The sequence below is a fragment of the Anguilla rostrata genome, chromosome 7 (genome assembly GCF_018555375.3).
Source record: "Anguilla rostrata isolate EN2019 chromosome 7, ASM1855537v3, whole genome shotgun sequence".
Classification (NCBI taxonomy): Eukaryota; Metazoa; Chordata; class Actinopteri; order Anguilliformes; family Anguillidae; genus Anguilla; species Anguilla rostrata.
In genome coordinates this window covers 32,482,816-32,504,936 of record NC_057939.1, presented here as the reverse complement: position 1 = coordinate 32,504,936, position 22,121 = coordinate 32,482,816, and the positions used below count along the sequence as shown (strand labels likewise).

Genomic DNA, 22,121 nt, shown 5'->3' with positions numbered 1-22,121 from the left:
CATATTGGCAGGCTCAATTACACCAGGCAAGATCAATAGAGAGTACACAAAATTATTTGAATCCAAAACAAATACGTATTTTGACCCAGGTCTGAAGATAGCATATGATTATTTAAACGAGGAACATGGGGGGCAGGGAGGTCAGGAAGTGAAAATAGTAGGGAAGTGCAGACTGCCTGGATGGAAGCTGTCAGGGCTTCCTATAATAGTGTGAACCACTAATGAAGTCTTTGTAAAGCAAAGTTATAGTAATGGTGGCGTGGGACGGCAGGGGGTGAGGGAACAATATATGAGTAGAGGTAATAATCTGAAATATATTTATTTAAATGCTAGAAGTATAAAAAAGTAAATTTTTGGAATGTGAGACTGCTATGAATAGTGGGGGTTATGCCATAGATGGGATTACAGAGACATGGCTTGGGGAGGAGGATGGGGATGAATATAATATAGAGGGGTACAAACTTATTTTGAAGGATAGATCCAGTAAGAGAGGTGGGGGAGTAGCTCCCTATGTAAAAGAAAGTTTACATGTGCAGAAAATTCCAGAAATTGACCAGCACATGCCTAGAGAGGATATTTGGGTAAAGCTCACAGGGGAACATAAAAAGGGCCTTATGGTAGGCGTGTGTTACCGGCCGCCAGGTTCAGACAAGTAGTGTGAACTTGTAAACTTGGAAACATAAAACAAGCTTGTCAGTAATGCGAAACTATTATTATGGGTGACTTCAATTACCTTGATATTAATTTGGAATTGATGACAGGACAAGGAAAAAATGAGTAAGACGTTTTTTATGTTACAAGTGAACTTTTTTGGCATAGTATGTCAATCAGCCTACAAGAGGGAAATCAATTCTGGATCTGGTGCTATGTAATGATCCGGACTTGTAACAGAGGTAATTGAGCCACTTTCCTAGCAATTATTCTGCAGTTAGATTTGATGTATTATAGCAAATTAACAAGGCCTCCTCTATGGCCAGAATTTTTTATTTTAGACAAGCCAATGTCGACAAGATGCAAGACAATGTAAGTAATATGATAGGGTACAACTTCTTAACTGCAAGAATGAAAAGTGGGACAGGTTCAAAAGGGTTATTCTAGAGGCACATGATGTAATTTATCCCAAAGGTAAGGAAAAGTCCATTGAAGAAGCGGTCTCCCCAGTGGATGAACAAAGCCATACGGGACAGTTTGATGGCAAAAAAACTGTATAAGATGTATAAAAATGACAGCACTGAAAGCAATAAGGCTGAATATGGTAATATGTTCTAAGGTTTAAAAAAAAAGAGAAGCCAAGAGGCTCTTTGAAAGGCAAATTGCCCAAGATGCAAAAAGTAATCTAAAACATTTCTTTCAATACTGTAGTAGGAAAAGGAAGTCAAAGAGGGTATGAGGTGCATCACAAAGGAAGAAGAAGCAGTGCATTCTACAACCCCAATTCCAAAAAAGTTGGGATGGTAAATGAAATGCAAATAAAAATAGAAAGCAGTAATTTGTAAATTTACTTTGACATGTATTCAAACAAAAACACTATATAGACAAGGTATTTCATGTTTTACTTAACTTCATTGTTTTTTGACGATATACGTTTATTATGAAATTTATGCCTGCAACACATTCCAAAAAAGTTTGGACAGGGGCAATTTAGGACTAATAACGATGTGACAATTTGAAACAACAAGGTGATGTTAAACAGGTGAGGCAATCCTGTTATAATATAAAAGGAGCCTCCAAGAAAGGCCTAGTCCTTCAAGAGCAAGGATGGGTCAAGACTCGCCAATTTGCCAACAGATGCATCAGCGAATAATCCAGCACTTTGAGAACAACGTTCCCCAATGAGAAATCAGTAGGATTTTGGGCATTTCACCCTCTACAGTGCACAATATAATTAAAAGATTAAAGGAATCCGGTAAAATCTCGGTGTGTAAAGGGCAAGGTCAAAAACAACTTCTGAATGCGCGTGATCTCCGATCCCTACTTAAAAGTAGTCATGCGTCTCTAATGGATATCATAACATGGGCTCGGGATTACTTCAGTAAACCTTTGTCAGTCAACACCATTTGCCGCTACATCTACAGATGCAAGTTAAGGTTTTACTATGGTAAATGGTAAATGGACTGCATTTATATAGCGCTTTTATCCAAAGCGCTTTACAATTGATGCCTCTCATTCGCCAGAGCAGTTAGGGGTTAGGTGTCTTGCTCAAGGACACTTCGACACGCCCAGGGCGGGGTTTGAACCGGCAACCCTCCGACTGCCAGACAATCGGTCTTACCTCCTGAGCTATGTCGCCCTATGCAAATGCAAAGCAGAAGCCATACATCAACGCTATCCAGAAGTGCCGCTGACTTCTCTGGGCTCGGTCTCATCTGAGATGGACAGTAGCACAGTGGAAGCATGTTTTATGGTCCGGCGAGTCAACATTTCAAATAGTTTTTGGACAGAACAGCCGTTGTGTTCTCCGGGCCAAAGAGGAAAAGGACCATCCAAGCTGCGTCCGGTCCAAAAGCCTGGTATGGGGGGTGTGTCAGTGCCCGTGGCATGGGTAACTTGCACATCTGTGCGGGCACCATTAATGCAGAAAGATATGTACAAATTTTGGAGCAATATATGCTGCCATCCAGACTTGTAATCCCGTAATCTCCAGGGATGTCCCTGCATTTTTCAGCAGGACAATGCCAAACCACATTCTGCCCAGATTACAAGTGCATGGCTGCATAAGCAGAGTGCGGGTGCTAGATTGGCCTGCTTGCAGTCCTGACCTGTCTCCGATTGAGAATGTGTGGTGCATTATGAAGCGAAAAAAATTCCAATGTACAATTGTGAGGCTGAAGACCTGCATAGTGGAAAAATGGGGGAAAATCCCGCTTGCTAAACTTAACCAACTGGTGTCTTCAGTGCCCAAACTCTTAAGTGTTATTAGAAGAAATGGTGATGTTACACAGTGGTAAACACTCGACTGTCTCAACTTTTTTGGAGCGTGTTGCAGGCATACATTTCATAATAAACGTAAATCTTCAAAAAACCATGAAGTTTATTAGGTAAAACATGAAATACAGGGCTCCAGACTAACTTTTTATATTGGTTGCACTGATACGCCTAACTTTTTCCATTTAGGTGCACCAGCACATAATTTAGGTGCACCCAAAATTTTTCACCGCGCCTTTTGGCGCCGCAATAATACATTTTAAGCGTTACCTTTTTTGTCAGTTCCCATACACATTGGTAATGTCTTAACACATTATGTAACTGCTTGTAAACAGGAATAAAGGTGCAGATAAATGTTTTTTTTCTTTATTTAAATCACAACATAAACAAGAAATCGCAATAACCTCAATTGTTTAAAAAATAAACTTAAAAAGTGCTGATGTTTAAAGTGCTTGACAAACTCAAATAAATAAATCAAACTCAAATAACTCAAACAAAAGTGTGCACTGCTCCCGGAGGTTGAACTGAATATGATGGTACTACACTGTCATAAGAGTGAAGTTATTGAATAATTTTCCCAATAAAAATTCCCCAAAATTATGTAAAAGCACATTTTTACAAACTAAGTGTTGTAGTATAACCAACAGGAGACCATTGATGTGTGAGGTGATTTTGGGGACGCTACAATGTATAAGAGTGAAGTTACTGAATATTTCTGTAGTACTTCTTTTCGGTGTTGCACTTTTTAGACGGCCCCTGCGCACTCGTCTCACAGCCGGCTGTACATAGAGACCAATGTTATTTGTCCAGCTCGGAGGATGGCTCGTTTTGGCTAAAATTAGGTCGTAGCTCGTTGTCTACTTTACTACGGTACTAAAGAGGTGTCGTTTGTGTTTTAACAATGTTTCGCTTATGAGTTATTGATCCGGGAAGTTTGAATCTGTGAATATATTTCCAACTTTACCCAACTTCCTTCCTCCGACATGGCCTTGGTTTACGGTTGCCTCAAGCCAGTCTCAAGTCGAAATGACACAATTATGTTGTGATCTAGTGGAAATCATTATTTGTTTTCTCGAGAAAACAAAATAATTTGTGATTTCGAGAAAATTGGATAAAAAAAATAAATATGCATACAAGGCCGCTCTCGGCTTCCGTACTAATACACACAAGCTTTTTTTCCCCCCACCCGCATTCAGTGAAAAAGAATATCAGGGTGAGAGCCAATCAGAGGCATAGTAGGTAGCGTGTCTTCGCAGAATGCGGATGGGGGAAAAAAAATAACGCTACACACATACACACACACAGACAGACCTGCTAAATGTCAGGCGCACCGGTGCGACCAATGAAAATGTTTAGTTGCACTTGACAGATTGTTGGTCGCATGTGCGACCAAAATGGTCGTACTCTGGAGCCTTGGAATACCTTGTCTTTATACTGTTTTTGTGTGAATACAAGTCAAAGTAAATTTACAAACTACTGCTTTCTGTTTTTATTTGCATTTCATTTATCATCCCAACATTTTTGAAATCGGGGTTGTAAGAATAAAGATAGTTAATTTGTTGAGAGTTTTACTAGAGAAGAGGTTACCAATAGTCTAGCATATACCCAAGAGTACTCAAAGAGTTAGGTGTCATCATTTTTAACCCCTTAGAACACATGCCAAATCTGGCAAATCCTTGCCCATTTAGGGGATACCCTATTTAAAGCTTTATAACTCCACAGAGACTTGAAAAATGGCTTAAATCAAGCAAGACATTTGTACCATTTACAATACTAATGTCATCACTGTTACATGCATCACAAAAACTACTAAACTACCAATGGACGCTTACATTACAGTGTGAAATATCCTCATTATTAAATACCACTAAACTATTTAAAGGCACTCAATTTCAAAAATAACATATATAACCAAAATATTTTGAGCAGTAATACTCACACAGTGATGATGAAATGTTATGTTTGTTCAGTAGATAGAGACAGAGACAGTAAATCAATGTTGTAGTTCCCTCCTCTTCTGTTTTACTCCAGAAAACGATGTCAGCTAGGTCTATCAGCAAACATATGACTTCACCATGCACAGAAGTCCTCAATAATATTTTTTCCAGGAAATTACAAAAATCATTGATGACATTTCATCAGATGCAGTTTTTTCTTTTACTGCTACCAAAGAGTGAATATGTAATAACTGAACCAAATCTCTTGGTTCAGTTATTAATTCACATGGCTTCTCCTATCATTGTTATGCAGATGACATGCAACTCTTCTTTTCTTTCCCCCCCTCGGCCTCACAGGTCGATGATAAGATATTTTCCTGCCTGGGTGGCTGACATCTCCACCTGGATGGCCAGCCACCACCTGAAGCTCAACCTCAACAAAACTGAGCTGCTCTTCTTCCCATACAAGACCTCCTTACTACGCGAGCTCTCAATCATGGTTGATGGCACCACAGTGACTGCCTCTCACTCTGCTAAGAGCTTGGGGGTTGTCCTAGATGACCAACTGGACCTCAAGGAGCACATCAAGGCAACATCACGGTCCTGCAGATAAAATTGGACAAGGTGTTCTGCGCATGTTCCGTAATTTACATAGCAACTACTGTGGCCAAGCGGAATCGACAACGTTTCAGAAAATATATAACTTTAAAAGATTTAATTCAATCTTCTACTGGGACTTTTGCCATTTATTGAGGGTGTGACAGAAAATTTCAGTGCTGCTGACTATAATCGAATGTTTTTTCACATTTACCGTTCGATTGAGCAAGTAGGCTACCATTCAAAGTACATTTGTATGGGTTAGTGCTGTCCCATTGTGCTAGCTACTTCACATTAACTTCGTACGGCGATCAATAAAGGCTAACAGCACAGTACCACTTAATTATTGTCAGTGCTATCACCACTGTAATGAACTTTAAAAAAAAGGTGACAAACAACCTTTTCTGTGAGAAATGCGTTGTCGAGCTCACGTGCATACACTGCTGGCGACATTCTAAAGCTCCGTTTTGCCCTCCCTAGTATCATGGCGAAAAAAACACATTTCTGGATGGACGAGGAGACCAACTTCATGCTATCGCAACTAAAGGAGTTAAATATCCTAAAATACATGGATGGAAGTAAAACGCGGAATGACGAACTATTCAAAAAAGTTGTGACAAAATTGGAGGAACCAGGATTTATAAGAGTCCGTAGTCAGACACACCTCCGTCAATAATTCGATTCTTTTCAAGTCATGTATATTTGGACAACGACAATAATCCAATTAAATCTCATCTTTGGCCAAATTGAGCTATTAACATAGCGATTTCCACTGGGCATGTAAACGCACTGAGTGTTAGATACTATCTAGTCTGTAGGTAATCAGAGCACTAATTTAGTCAGGATAATTGCAAGCATTACTGGGCTGAATGGCCTGTTCTCGTCATTATGTTATGTTACGTAAACCATCCAGCAGCCCCTAATTTATCATTTTTATCTGCCAAACCCACAAACAAATATATAAACTTATATATAGACTTAATAGCTCTCTAGACTCATAAATCCTCAAGTAATAGCCAGATAATTTGGAAAAGTGCTTACAACACAAGAAAGCCCTGATGTTCGTGGGAGACCAGCACCTTTTTCCCATTTCTCTGTTATGTGGGCAGAACTAGGCTACTAGTATTCAAACAGCTGGTAGCATTGCACAAGTACAATTATTGTGAAGCATCACTGAACCATTTTTGAAAGCAACTTTACAAAACAAACAAGCCCAAAGTCATACATATAAACAAACTTGCTAATTGTAGCGATACCCTGCCAGTATGGTAGCTGTAAAACAGGAACATCAAACATTATGACAGTACACAGCATTAGCCTTCCCCTGTGCACCATCCACTGTTCATACCCAGACATGAAATACATCTTTTCCAAACAAAACATGGATGATACCTCAAACCAAGGGGCGTCTACTCTACTGACACACCAACTGGCTCAAGCTTTGAAAATTCTGCATGCGGGCTCTGGTGGGGCTCGGGCTGAAAAGAATGTGTGATCACATAGGGTCAGGATGAAAGTTTTGGGGCCGTTTCAAGCTCTGTTTAGTTGTCTGTTAAATCCATTTTGTTTAACACAGACATTATCATGCAAGTGATTCATTATTGTTTTTTAGTCCCAGACAAAGGACAGGCCAACCTCTCTGCGCTGTTAGCCTCCAGTGAAGACAGGAAAGATGTACTGCTGCTGACATTCACCTCTTCCTCCTCATCACTGCTTAGAATGTAGCTCTCACAGCTTTCCCCATGCCTGACCTGAGGACCTGAGGCAGACAGTTTGGAACAGACAAATACACAAGCAGTTCACTGTGGGGCGGTTAAATCACCCCCGGCTTTTCTGAACATTGCAGTTATCTCCTGTATATTGACATTTGTATAAAGCAGAATCATATGGCATGGATATGGCCAAGCTTCATGTAGAATAGTGGATTTGTGTCTCTCCCCCTGCCCCGCCCCCCCAATGGGATTTGTAGATTTGTAGTGGCTTTTGCAATACAGGAGAGGACCAATAGCTTACCTTCATCAACAAGCTAGACAGAGTATGGAAAACAGAAAGATGTGGTTAGGCAAGCTTATAGAGAATGTGTCCATGTACGCAACATTTAAAGAATATACGCAAAGGGAGAAAGGGCTTGAACTCACCACCACAGAGTCATTGTTAGTGAGGTCGACCACAGCAGCCTCTGAAGCCTCACACGTCAGGTCCACCACATCCTCACCTAGTCACAGAGAACAGGGACCAACAGATTACACACAAGAGACATCCAGTAAGAGTGGTAAACAAATGACTCACAGCTGGTCATAGTGGTAAAACTTATAACTGCTCATGCAAAAAACTATGTTGCATGCAAAGAAAATTAGGCTATATGATTAGTCATGTATAGTTTCTAAAACCTCAGTCAATATACACCGAAATAAAAAAAGGAATAAATGGGTGAGTCTAGCAACCTATTCTTTAAAAAATAGGTTGAGGTCCATCTTGGCAATTGAACAGGCCAGACTGATGATCATAAATTAAAGGGGCAGTTCACCTCAAAAAAAAAATAATGCTATTGTCCGGAAAGTGAGGATGAATTAAAAATAGTTTTGTTTTCCGAATCCAGCAGTTCCAACTGTCAATGCCCTTGTTAAAATGTTCAGTGTCCAACAGTGCCAACAGTGTCCATACTGTGTGCAGGGGCTCTGTCTCCTGTAACTGGAAGGCGGACGACCCAGAGGTGGAAAATTGTGGTGGGAATCTCTTAATTGCAGAGGGGGTGAAGAGACCTATTCCCTATCAGAATCTTCTTTGGCTCCTATAGCCGGGGTCTAGTCAGGTGGGATTGCAGACAGTAGTCATTTAGGCCAGCTCCAATGGCACTTGCCTCTGTAGGTGTCATTCAGAGAATGGCAGGAGAGGACTGTGGTAGTTTGACATTTAGGCCTTCTCACCCACAGGAACAGGTGAACAGAGAATAATTAACGTGGTAAGTACAATCAGTCCATTTAGGGGAACTTTCTCAACTGAGTTTACAATGGACAGGATTGCCAGTCCAATTAAACCCATGCACAGGGCAGATATGTCCATTGGTAGGCACAAACAACCTTGGAGGGCACCTATACTGTGGGAAAGGGATTTCTTGCCACACATGGTTCCATGTTTTAAGGTGGTGATAAGGATGTGGGGGGAAGCTGCCAGTTTTATTTCCAAGGACATTACTTTACTGGCAGTACTTTGGCAGTAGAGAACAGTTCTGCAAACCTGAAAGATGACAGGAGACATCCTTCCATCATGCTTCTTCCATAAGTGGATCCTCATTAACTATGCCTGTCTCCATTCCCATTATTTCTAGCATGGGCCTTTTCCAGTAATTGCGTCCTTTCTGAGCAGATGGGGTGACGATCCTTCGTAGGCATCCTTGTTCATCACTGTCCCACCACTTCACATATCGGGAAGAGGCTTTCATACCGTTCCTGGACGACGTCTGTGTGTGAACCTTAGAGGTGTGATAACCCGAGGCTGCAGAGACCAGGGTGTGGGAGGCTGGTGTCCCAACTGGGTTCTAATCCTCTTGCTTTGGAGAGCACAACAAAACTCTGTCAGAGACAGTGATAGGGTTATAAAACAGCCGGGGGTTGGCTTCCTGGTCTGTTTCCAATGGGGTCCCTTTGAAGCTCTAACAGAGGCATATGTCTTCCATTGGAACCCTCACTGTCAGTACGGGCCCTACTGTGTGGCTTTACAGACATGGTGGGAGGATGGGTGTTGTCAGCGGTAGTGCCCACGGGGGATGGTGTAACATTCTCTGTGGGAGCTGATGCACAGCTGCTGGAGGTTCCCTGGATTCAAAAAGGGGAGAAGGGGAGCCCAGAGTGGGTGGTGCAGAATTCTCTGCAAGGACTAATGTGACAAACTCTACAGAGCACACCACTTCTGCTTACGCAGTTGCCAGAGCTTCCTTGGATCCATCAAGGAGAGAAGGAGAATTCACAGTGGGTGGTGCAGCATTCTCTGCAAGGACTAATGTGACAAACTCTACAGAGCATACCACTTCTGCCTGCGCAGCTGTGAGAAGTTCCCTGGATCCATAAAGGGGAGAAGAACAGTCCACAGTGGGTGAGGTAGCATCCTCTGCGAGGGGTGGTGTGATGAAGCTCACAAAGCTGTCCCTGGAGGGGGGGGGGGGAGTGGAGTTCCTGAGTTGTGGTAAGACCAGAGTTATCCACTGGGACTTCATGCACTATTTGTACTGCTTTGGCAGTAGCTTGAAACTTAGTGATGTTTTGCTCAAACCAGTCTTCACATCTGGTTTACCTCAACCTGTGCCTGCTTTGCCTGACAAAGATAAAGTAAATATTGTCTTTTTTCAAAATATGATTTCATTCCTAGTTTCACCGAATGCTCAGTCCACCATCATCTGGGGATAGATAATCAGATAATCCAAATGCTCAGTCTGCAGGTCGTAGAATGCCTCCTCATCCAGCTTTTCCATAGCATTAAGCCTCCTGGCAAGTTTTGGCCACAGTGTTGTCAAGTGATGAAATTCATGATGATGATCATGTCCAGCCATTGTTGATCCAGCCACAACTGGCCCAAGCATGCTGGCAGGTCAAAAGTGGCGAGGGACAGAGGCAAGGAGAAGAACGGCGACACAGAGGCAAGGAGAAGAACAGAGACATCACAATAATCCAATTAATCTAAAGTCCATTGATAGAGAAAACTCTGAAACAGTCTTAGGATTTACCACAGTTTACTCAATAGCACAAATTACTGTGCCATAGAACAACCTCTCTCGGTAGAACCTCCAATATATCAGGGAAGTAAGGATTAACTAAAAATGTTGTTTTCTGAATCCAGAGGTTCCAACCATTAATGCCCTTGTTAAAACGTTCAGCACTTTGAATTCTCAATACAAGTGGTACTGCATACTAGAACCTTCATGCAACCAACATATTAAAAATATTTTACGTGATTTCATTTAATGGTTATTATTGAAAACGACAATTAATTAAATTGGAGAATTTGTTGATAGGTCAATCAATAGTCAAACCTGGTGGAATCGACTAACAAATCAAAACAAACTCTATATCAGGTCTTATGATAGATCCAGTAAGAGAGGTGGGGGTGTAGCTCTCTATGCAAAATAAATCTTAATATGCATGTAATTCCAGAAATTGACCAAGTCACACTGAGCGAGGATATCTGGATTAAGCTCATTAGGAGAATATGAAAAGGACCTTAATATCGGCGTGCGTTACTGGCCGCCAGCTTCACACAGTAATGTGACTTCAATGCTCAATGGAAACATAAAACAGGCTTGTCAGGAAGGTGAGACTATTATTACGGGTGACTTCAATTAACCTGCAATTAACTGGGAATTGATGACAGGACAAGGAAAAAGTGTGGTATAATTTTTACATGTTATAAATAACATTTTTTGGGCTACTATGTCAGTCAACCTACAAGAGGAAAATCAATTCTGGATCCTGACAGAATTTGCAGCGTAGAGATAACTGAGCCACTTGGGACAAGTGATCATTCTGCAGTTAGTTTTGATATATTTTGGCAAATTAACAGGGCCTCCTTTAAGGCCAGAATTTAACAATAAAAAATAGGATTTAATAAAAGAAGCCCCTATTAATTTGCCAACATATATAAAAACTAACTGTTATAGTTTTATAGTTACAACAGCACTGAGAGTAAGAAGGCTGAATATTGTAATAAACTAAGGTTAAAAAAGAACTGCGGAAAGTAAAATCATAAATCCAGTGGGTCGAAAGTTTACATACACCAAGTTGACAGTCTCTATAAACAGTCTGGAAGATTCCAGAAATTGATGTAATGACTTTTGAGAAGCTTCTGATTGGCCAAATGTCTTCATTAGGAGTTAAGTGGCAGATAATTGGCACCTGTGGCTATATATAAGGACCTACCTTTAGAGCCACTGCCTTTTCGCCCTTGGTACCATGGGAAAAACCAAGCAATTCAGCAAAGACTTCAGAAAAAAAATTGTGAACCTCCACAAGTCTGGTTCCTCCTTAGAAACAATTTCCAAACAACTGAAGTTACCACGAGCATCTGTAAAAATCTTGGGAACACACAGACACTGCATCGTTCAGGAAGGAGGCACTAATTAACTCCCAGGGCTGAACAAAGTTTGGTTTGAAAGATTCAACTGAACCCCAAGACAACAAAAAAAGAACTGGTGAAGGAGTTGGAGGCAGCAGGTGCCAAAGTATCTACATCCACCATTAAGAGAGTCCTACATCTAGGGGTTAAATTGGGATTTGGGAGGTGGGTGGACCCTGAAATCTGGTGGGTGATGGGTGAAAAAAGAAAAAACAAACCAATGAATGTCTCAGCTCAAAATAGTTGTATCTTTAATGTATTGTGCACATAATTGTAATTAAGGAAAACAATATTTTAAAAAGAATGTATACTACTGATGCAAGCTTTTACATAATATTTCAATTTTATTGAGTGTCATTAATGCTGAGAATTCTTTTTACCCACAAAAATAATCGGTCACCCTCTTGTCCTCACTTTCTTCGTCCTTTATCCATCTTTCTTAAACTGGTGAGGCGCAAAACTTTCCTTTAAACTAATCATTGATCTCAAACTGTTTTCATTCATTTTCAGTGATTAACAAGCATGCAAACATCTGACTAATCAATTGGAAAGGGACACAGCTTCTTCGCATTGTGTTAGGGAGATTAAATGATAAATGCGATTTAGAAAAATCAGTTTTAATCACTAAGCAGTGATGGAATCTTCCCAATTTTCCTTGAGTATCAATACAATTAATCCACAATATAGGCTACTCAATACTGTCATATATAACCAGCTCTCCCCAAATAGGCAGTTTTAGCGAGTAGCCTAGGCCTTATAGCCTTACATTTATTTTAATTTGCAGTACGAAATTGTGCACATTTTTAATCAACATTTGCGACTACATGCACTTCTTTCTCCACACTCGTATTCATGGCAAATATAATGCGTATATTGTAAACAAAATTGAAGTGCAGGTTTTGTTTTTGCTGGTTATTCTGAAAGCTAACACAGTAGATAACAGACAGGTGTATCTTCTTTGTTAAGTGTAGACTACTTGGTGATTAAAACGGATTGTTCTCTGGTCAGATGAAACAAAAATTGAACTGTTTGGCCATAATGATCAGCGCAATGTATGCAGGAAAAAGGGTGAGACTTTTAACCCGAAGAACACCATCCCAACTGTGAAGCATGGGGGTGGCAGCATCATGTTGTGGGGGTGTATTGCTGGAAAAGGAACTAGTGCACTTCAGAAAATAGATGGCATCATGAGGAAGGAGGATTATCTAGAAATACTGAAGCAACACCTCAAGACATCAGCTAGAAAGTTAAAACTTGGTTGCAGGACAATGATCCTAAGCAAACCTCCAAAGTTGTAACAAAATGGCTTAAAGACAACAAAGCCATTTTGGAGTGGCCATCACAAAGCCCTGACCTGAATCCCATAGAAAATTTAGGGACTGAACTGAAAAGGCGCATCCTATCAAGGAGGCCCACAAAGCTGACTGTTACACCAGTTCTGTCTGGAGCAATGGGAAAACATTCCGGCAAAGTATTGTGAGAAGCTTGTGGAAGGCTCCCCCAAGCGTTTGATTCAAGTTAAGCAATTAAAAGGCAATGCCCCCAAATACTAAGAGTGCATGCAAACTTCTGACCCACTGAAAATATGATATAGTACGTAAAAGCTGAAATAAATCTGCCTCTTAGCTATTACTTTGAAATGACTTCTTATGGAAATAAAGTAGATACTCTGGAGTTGTGAAAAATTGAGTTGTCTTTAGCCTAGGTGTATTGTAAATGTTTGGCCTCAACTGTAGTTACTTTGATTTTTACTACAGATGAGGTTACTGGAACGCATATTCAGTACTCAGAATGTCTTTGGGGATATTGATAAACTAAAGACAAATAAAGCAGCAGGTCCTGATGGCACATACCCAAGGGTGCTCATGGAGTTAGGTGAGATCATCTTTAAACCACAGGCAGGTATTTTTAGACAGTCTTAAAAAACTGGAGAAATCCCAGAGGACAGGAAGCAGGGTAATATAATACCAATATATTAAAGCCGCAAGCGGCGTTGGGAGGGGTCCAAGCATTGGCAGCATCGCGCCCCCTATGGAGCGATTTTAAAAAGGCTTTGTCCTCATGATCATATGCCTTCACCCAACATATCTACTGAATATCATGATGATCGTATGAAATATTGATGACTTATGGCCAATTTTGTGCTAAGAGACGCTGCCGGATGACTTAGTTGCGTCGCCATGGATGTGTCCTGGCCGCTTCTCGTCAAGGCCTGTACTATGTCGTAACCAAGCGGCCAAAACCAGACTTCGTTTTTGAAGCTCATTTCCTGGTGTTGTAGTTCCTGGTTGCTCACTAGCGCCACTACGGATGGCTCCAGTATAGGTGTTTTCATATCCGGTTTCTATGTAAGTCTACGGTACAAATGCGATCAAAATACAAAGTCAATAATTTTTTCTCAAAAGAACAAATAGTCATAATAGGTGTATTTTATTGGTCTTATGACTGTCCATGGGTCGATTTCATGATTTATTGCGTCATTTGGGCACAGTGCCAATATTTGTTCTGGACCAATGAGGTACAGCTTGCGTCACTTCCGGATTACTGCGGAGGACTCAGCTACAGTAGGGGCTACAGTCTATGGTCACTGGGGTGGGCGGTGGCGCTTCTTGGCCTTGCAATTGCGGCTCCGGCTACGGTCCGCCTGTGCTAAGTCTGAAAATGCAGGCATCCGATTTCGTGGTGATTTCATTATGGCGTGTGCTATTTACAGCTGCTCTAGACGACCATAAAATAATCCTCCTCTTAAGTTTTTCGGTATCCGAGTCATTTTTACTATTTCCTTTAGCCTACTTAACCAAATAATTACTTGGCAGAAAGCGTAATCAGCTTGCTATATTTGGTAGTCCAGTAGTAGCCTGTGCTAAAACAGTTCGCAACTTCGGCTACCAAGCCATTTGACTAGCTAGCTAACCTTAACCGGCAAACATTCAATCTGTCAAACGTGTTTGGCGGCTTGTCAGTCGTGTACATTCCGTAAATGTCTACCTGGGCCATGCTTCACGCATGTGACAAAACTACTATAATCCCGATTTTGGGATAAACACTTTTTCAGTTTCACGAAGCGAATTAAGAGTTTCAAGGTTCATTTGCTGAATATACAACACACGATGAAATCACACACACAGAATTTAACGAAATTAACCATCTTGGCATTTAGAAAGGAACATGTTTTTAGCATTTAAGAGACCGACAAGCTAGGCATTTAAGACAGTGGTTCTCAGAATCGGTTCTGGGGGCTCCTTGAGTATATTGGCTTTTCTCCATTGGTTTTGATGATTTACAAGAAAAAAATAATAGCCTAATAATAATTAGAAATTCAACGTAGGCTACATTATTTTTGTCTTCATGCACCAGGTGGAAAACTTGCTGTACAAAGTGCGTTGTCATATTTACACGCCTGCAGATCAGTTATTAAAATACCTGGTAGATTTGTTAATCACCGCTGAGTGTTAATTTTTGTTCGGTAGAAAGTGATTTGCGAACGATCGGTCAGCTAGCGTCACCCAGCAAGTGAACACCACAAACGGCGATGGAGTAGCTAGTAGTAGCAGGCTCATTATCTGACTGGCGAAAACCTACGACGATAACTTGCTCGGTTAACAGCAGATCTACCAGACAGTTATAGGAAAATGTGCCTAGTCAAATCACCAGTAGCCTACACATCTCCGATTGATTGACCATCAGTGTAGTCAATGTTCTATCCCTGTGGTTCATATTGCTAACGCGTGAGCTAACCACGGACAGCCTACCTAGCTCACTGGCAAGCTGATATGCTAGCTAAGCATATTCGTTTTGCTGAGAAACATAAATTGAAGATAACTGAACATAATTGTATTATTAATGTCATACATATAACGTGATTACATGACACAGTACAGTCGCGGATGGAAATTAAACCCCGTAAACATCTGATAATATATTTTAAAACATAACGGCAGACAGTCAGCTAGCCTCGTTCAGGTTGAGGGGCTTTTCCGCACCGGACTGTCAATCAAATTGTAAAAATCACAAGACCGCTTAACTCTATGGTTTTGGCTCCAAATCGAGAAAATGGCCGCGCCCGCCATTGAGCTTCAAAACATGTTTTAGAGACCCACGGAGAGTCAATGGGTGACGTCACAGTAGCTGTGTCCATATTTTTTACAGTCTCTGGTCGTAACACTTAGATGGCATGTCGTAACACTTTGATGGTCCGGCGTGTGTGCGCAGCTGCAGTGTTTCTGCGCCGCAACTAAAAAAGGCGTCATACTAGTGTTGTCACGATACCAAAATTGTTACTTTGATACTGATACCAGGTTTAGTATTACGATGCTCAGTACTGAAATGATACTTGAAATTTAAACGATGCTAAATCGATACTCGGTACCTAACAATACTGAAATTACCTTAATAGATCAGAAACGTAATGTCCACAAGGGTTGACCTCATTTTCGAATTCATGGTTTAATAATAACCTGGGTGATTAACAACCTTTACGTTGAAGCCTCTTCAACATATTAATATGCATAGGCCTATAGTGTTACAACACTGAACAATAGAAAAATGTTAAAAATATTTCAAAGATTAAACTGTTGTAAACTAAATAATCTTTAAAACAGGTATTTCATCTTTAAATAGATTTAAAAACAGCATATTTTAATAACAATACAGCATCTATCTATAATAAAATATTTCCAAATTGGAACACCTATTGCTACTGAAGTGAACTGAGTCAAAGCTTGCGCTGTTTCAGGGAAGTGAATGCACAAGCGCAGGTCACCTCACTTGGCAACTTTAGTTGCTACTGCCATCTAGCGAAGATTCTGACAAACTACATTTTTCATCCTCTAAATCAGTAATGCGGGAGACACATTTCCCTGGCTTTTACATTTGACACAGAACTACCGTTGGAAAATTCAAATACGAAAACGTTTTTTTTTTTTTTTTAAATTACAGAGAAAGTGCTTAAGTTTTGGTATACCGTGCAACACTACGTCAGACACATATACCAATCCATTGCTCAGTTTAGCAGAGAATGCACATTTCAGAGCGCCTCAGAGACAGATAGAATAATAACACATAAATACACATTTCAAATAATAAATACGACATTGAGAAAAAACGACACAATAAACGAAACAAAAGACGAGTTATCAAGTCGCGACCTACGCGCAGAGCAGCCGACCGTTTTATTTATTTATTGACAGATGAGAAGCAACAGGAATCACAAACGGATTGTCCAAGACAATATATGACCACTCAGTCGCAAAAGGGACATCTCTACGCGTGAAACCAGTGGTAAGATTGTATAATTATTCAAAGTTTAGTCCCAGATATTGAATGTAGAATGACATGGCATAATTAAAAAAAAAAAACTTTGTCTCGTTTATTTCGTTATTCAGTGAGCAGCGTTTTCACTGCTGTATTGGCATATTTCAGGGCTAACGCCGGGTTTATCTTGTTGCTACGGAATATTACATTAGCCTACATTACAGGCATTTGGCAGACGCTCTTATCCAGAGCGACGTACAACAAAGTGTATAAACATAACCAGGAATGAGTGTGCCGAAAACCCTAGAGAGAAATACCGTTCCAAGTGCAGGGAACAACCGCATAGTTCAACTTGGACCCAGTAGGTTAAACTGATTAACGCTAACACAAACAAGAACAGCAACAAAGCAGTCTATGAAAACATTCAAGCAATAGTTAAGACGAGTTAAGACTAAGTCACCTACGGAACAACTACCTAGTTACAACCCTAAGTTTACAGTCAATGTAGAGATTAAATTGAGAATACGATTTCTCTCAGCACAATGACGGATTTAAAGACTAAACGAACTCACCCGATATTGTCTTCAAATGGACCGTATTATTTATTTAGACACTGGCAGACTACAGCATAAATTGCGTATTTTGTTTATATTCAATATTAGTAAATGCAGCGAGAAACTGCAGCTGTATGTCGTTATGTTATGGTAGCAACGGAACGAAACGGACTATATATGTATTACCGTCATTGTTTTATTATACCAGCATGTTTTCGCGCGTTTGCACAGAAACTGAAAACCTACCAATAAAATTGTTTAGCTTTTTCTCACCATAATGACAGATTTAAAGACTTAACGAACTCACCCGATACTGTCTTCAAATGGATCCATGCCAAAGAAAAGTAATTATTCATCCTCTCAGAAAGCTTTTACTTTTGGTAGCCTATCCTAGCATGCACGCTAGGTGGCAGTGTCAGACTGTCCTTTCACTGATAAAAACTAGACCCTACGGTGTCGGATTACTTGCGTCGCCATGGTTGTCGCTTGCCGTAAAGAAGTTTACTCGATGTCGTAATCGTTTGGATTTGGAGCTCCAGCTTTTCCGCACCCCACCTAATGAAAAAGTCCAAATGTTGTGCAAACCATATGGCGGACATAGGTGCTCCCAATAGGAAAGTTGTAGAGCACATTCAGATACATCAGTCGATGAAGTTTTGTGTTGATCTGACTTACGGTGTGGGAGTTATGACCTTTTAAACTATGACCCTTTGTTATAGCGCCACCATCTGGCCGACATAGGTGTTTTTTAGTGCCTGGGTAGTGGGGTGCCATAGGAACCCACCTACCAAATTTGGTTGGTCTACAACTTATGGTTGCTGAGCCTCAGACATTTTAGCGGAGAAAACTGCCACGCCCCAACAAAAAAGTCTAAATGGCGGGCAAACAATATAGCGGACATAGGTGGTGCCAATGGCAAAGTTGTAGAGCACGTTCAGATGCATAGGTCGATCAAGTTTTGTGTTCATATAACTTATGGTGTGGGAGTTATGGCCTTTTACGCAAAACCCTTTGTTATAGCGCCACCATCTGGCCGATGTACGTGATTTTTAGTGCCTGAGTAGTGGGGGCCCATAGGAACCCACCTGCCAAATTTGGTTGCTCCAGGACTTATGGTTGCTGAGCCTCAGACACTTTTAGCGGAAAAAAATAAGAATAATTAAAGCCGCAAGCGGCGTTGGGAGGGGTCCAAGCATTGGCACCATCGCGCCCCCTATGGAGCGATGTAAAAATGGCTTTGTCCTCATGATCATATGCCTGCACCCAACATATCTACTGAATATCATGATGATTGTATAAAATATTGATGACTTGCGGCCAATAGTGTGCTAAGAGATGCTGTCGGATGACTTAGTTACGTCGCCATGGATGTGTCCGGGCCGCTTCTATGTCGTAACACTTAGATGGCATGTCGTAACACTTTGATGGTCCGGCGTGTATGCACAGCTGCAGCGTTTCTGCGCCGCAACTAAAAAAGGTGTCACACTAGTGTTGTCACGATACCAAAATTTTGACTTTGATAGTGATACCAGGTTTAGTATTACGATACTCAATACTGAAATGATATTTGAAACTTAAACGATGCTAATTAGATACTCGGTACCTAACGATACTGAAATTACCTTAATAGATCAGAAACGTAATGTCCACAAGGGTTGACCTCATTTTCGAATTCATGGTTTATCAACAACCTGGTTCATTAACAACCTTTAAGTTGAAGCCTCTTCAACATATTAATATGCATAGGCCTATAGTGTTACAACACTGAACAATAGAAAAATGTTAAAAATATTTCAAAAATTAAACAGTTGTAAAGTAAATAATTTTTAAAACAGGTCTTTCACCTTTAAATAGATTGAAAAACAGCATATTTTAATAACAATACAGCATCTATCTATAATAAAATATTTCCAAATTGGAACACCTATTGCTACTGAAGTGAACTGAGTCAAAGCTTGCGCTGTATCAGGGAAGTGAATGCACAAGCGCAGGTCACCTCACTTGGCAACCTTAGTTGCTACTGCCATCTAGCGAAGATTCTGACAAACTACACTTTTCATCCTCTAAATCAGTAATGCGGGAGACACATTTCCCTGGCTTTTACATTTGACACAGAACTACCGAACATCGGGAAATTCAAATACGAAACCGTTTTTTTTTCTGTTTTTTTTTTTTTTTTTTTTTTTTAAGTACCCAGAAAGTGCTGAAGTTTTGGCATACCGTGCAACACTACGTCAGACACATATTCCAATCCATTGCTCAGTTTAGCAGAGAATGCACATTTCAGAGCGCCACAGAGACAGATAGAATAATGACACTAAATGCACATTTCAAATAATAAAGACGACATTGAGAAAAAACTAAAAAAAGGACTTAATGTCAACTCGCGACCCGCGTGCTGACCGCAGAGCAGCCTACCGGTTTATTTATGTAGACATTGGCAGATCAGAAAATTTTCGGTTAAGCTGACCTATAAAACGCTATTCCAAAAGCCAAATCAGACATGTTATACATCGTTAGAAAGCTTATACTCTCACCTACTGAATAAATGAACTGTCAATCAAGCCAAATTGGACTAAGAAGAACGACAACGCCGTACGCAACAGGTGTGGTATTACGCACAGCTATTTTTGAAAAAATCCGACATTTCACAAACGGATTATCCAAGACAATATATGGCCACTCATTCGCAAAAGGGACATCTCTACGCGTAAAACCAGTGGTAAGATTGTATATTTATTCAATGTGTAGTCCCAGATATTAACTGTAGAATGACGTGGTAATTTTTTTTTTTAAGTTAGTCTCGCTTATTTCGTCATTCAGTTAGCAGCGTTTTCACTGCTGTATTGGCATATTTTAGGGCTAATGTCGGGTTCATCTTGTTGCTACGGAATATTGCATTACATTACAGGCATTTGGCAGACGCTCTTATCCAGAGCGATGTACAACAAAATGTATAACCATAACCAAGTGTGTCGAAAACCCTAGAGGGCAGTAGCCTACCGTTCTAAGTGCAGGGAACAACCGCATTGTTCAATTTAAACCCTGTAGGTTACACTGATTAACACTAACACAAACAAGTCCTACAGGAACAACGCAGTCTATGGGAAAGTAGAAGCAACAGTTAAGACGAGTGCATTAACTAAGTCACCTACGAAACAGCTACATAGTTACAACCCTAAGCTTACAGTCAATTTAGAGATTAAATTGAGAATACGATTTCTCTCAGCATAATGACGAATTTAAAGACTAAACGAACTCCGATATTGTCTTCAAATGGACCGTATTATTTATTTACACATTGGCAGACTACAGCATAAATTGCGTCTTTTGTTTATATTCAATATTAGTAATTGCAGCGAGAAACTGCAGCTCTAGGTCGTTATGTTATGGTAGCAACGGAACGAAGCGGACTATATATGTATTAGGCTACCGTTATTATTTCATTATACCAGCGTGTTTTCGCGCGTTTGCACAGAAACTCAGAACCCATAAATAAAATGGTTTAGCTGTTTCTCAGCATAATGACGGATTTAAAGAGTAAACGAACTCACCTGTTATTGTCTTCAAATGGATCCATGTCAAAGAAAAGTAATGATTCATCCTCTCAAAGCTTTACCGTAGCGTATTATTTATGTAGACATTGGCAGAGTACAGTATGAATTGCGTCTTTTGTGAATATTCAATGTTAGAATTTGCAGCGAGAAACTGCAGCTGTAGACACAAGATAGTCTGTTATGTTATGGTAGCAACGGAACGAAGCGGACTATGTATGTATTACCGTCATTGTTTTATTATACCAGCGTGTTTTCGCGCGTTTGCACAGAAACTCAAAAACTACCAATAAAATGGTTTAGCTTTTTCTCACCAAGAAGTGGGTGGAATCCTGGCAAATGAAAGTCAATATAGGTAAATGGAGGAAAACTAAATTAGAGATTTACCTCAGCATTTTTAAGGAGCAGATTAGTATTTATAACAAGGCTATTCGCTCGGAAAGAAAAACTTTTCAAAGATCATCACGGATAATAGCAAGAATTCTAGAGTACTGTTTTTAACTATCGATCGATTATTAAATCCCGCGCCAAACTCTGAGATTCTTAGCCTGACCTCTGGCTCAAAATGTGAGGAATTTGCACAATTTTTTAATGATAACATAACAAGAATTAGAGCTGGTATAGTTAGAAATACTAGTATCCCACTTGATTTGCCCTGTAACAAGCCGGCAACCATGAGGAATTTTAACAGTATCTCTGATGCAGATCTTGACAGAATTATAGCACCGAGTAAATTGTCAACCTGCTGCCTCGACCCCGTCCCTACAAAATTTTTTGAAAAGGTTGTTAATAGTGTTTCCACACCAGTCCTAAAAATAATTAACATCTCTAGAGACTGGAATTTTACCCAACGCATTCAAAACCGCTGTTGTGAAACCACTACTAAAGAAACCAAATTTAGACTACAATGTCGTAAGTAATTACAGGCCGATATCCAATTTACCCTACATGAGCAAGATACTTGAGAAAGTAGTCTTTAATCAATTAAACAACTTTTTAAATCAGAATAATACTTTGGAGAAATACCAATCTGGTTTTAGATTTAACCACAGCACAGAGACTGCACTAACCAAAATAGTTAGCGTTCTTAGACTTCTTGCAGCAAACAAGGTCTCAGTTCTCATTCTTTTAGATCTGAGTGCAGCTTTTGACACCATTGACCATAGCATCCTGGTAGATTGTCTCGAAAAGTGGGT

At 40.3% G+C, this 22,121-nt stretch overlaps 1 protein-coding gene and 1 pseudogene across 4 annotated transcripts in view; one reads left to right on the top strand and one right to left on the bottom strand.

The window, feature by feature from the left end:
* LOC135258588 (uncharacterized) overlaps positions 1-22,121 on the top strand; it is a 179,126-nt pseudogene that overhangs the window by 56,163 nt on the left and 100,842 nt on the right.
* The window catches only part of rnf4 (ring finger protein 4), a 63,307-nt gene that overhangs the window by 18,574 nt on the left and 22,612 nt on the right, over positions 1-22,121 (bottom strand). For 3 of the 4 annotated variants that reach the window (XM_064341986.1, XM_064341990.1, XM_064341989.1), the window contains 3 exons: positions 7,598-7,674; positions 7,473-7,485; positions 7,095-7,218 (listed from right to left, as the gene is read on the bottom strand). In XM_064341986.1, coding sequence (XP_064198056.1) covers positions 7,095-7,218; positions 7,473-7,485; positions 7,598-7,674 — 214 coding nt within the window. The remainder of the gene's footprint in view (positions 1-7,094; positions 7,219-7,472; positions 7,486-7,597; positions 7,675-22,121) is intronic. The other variant, XM_064341987.1, reaches the window with a different exon arrangement.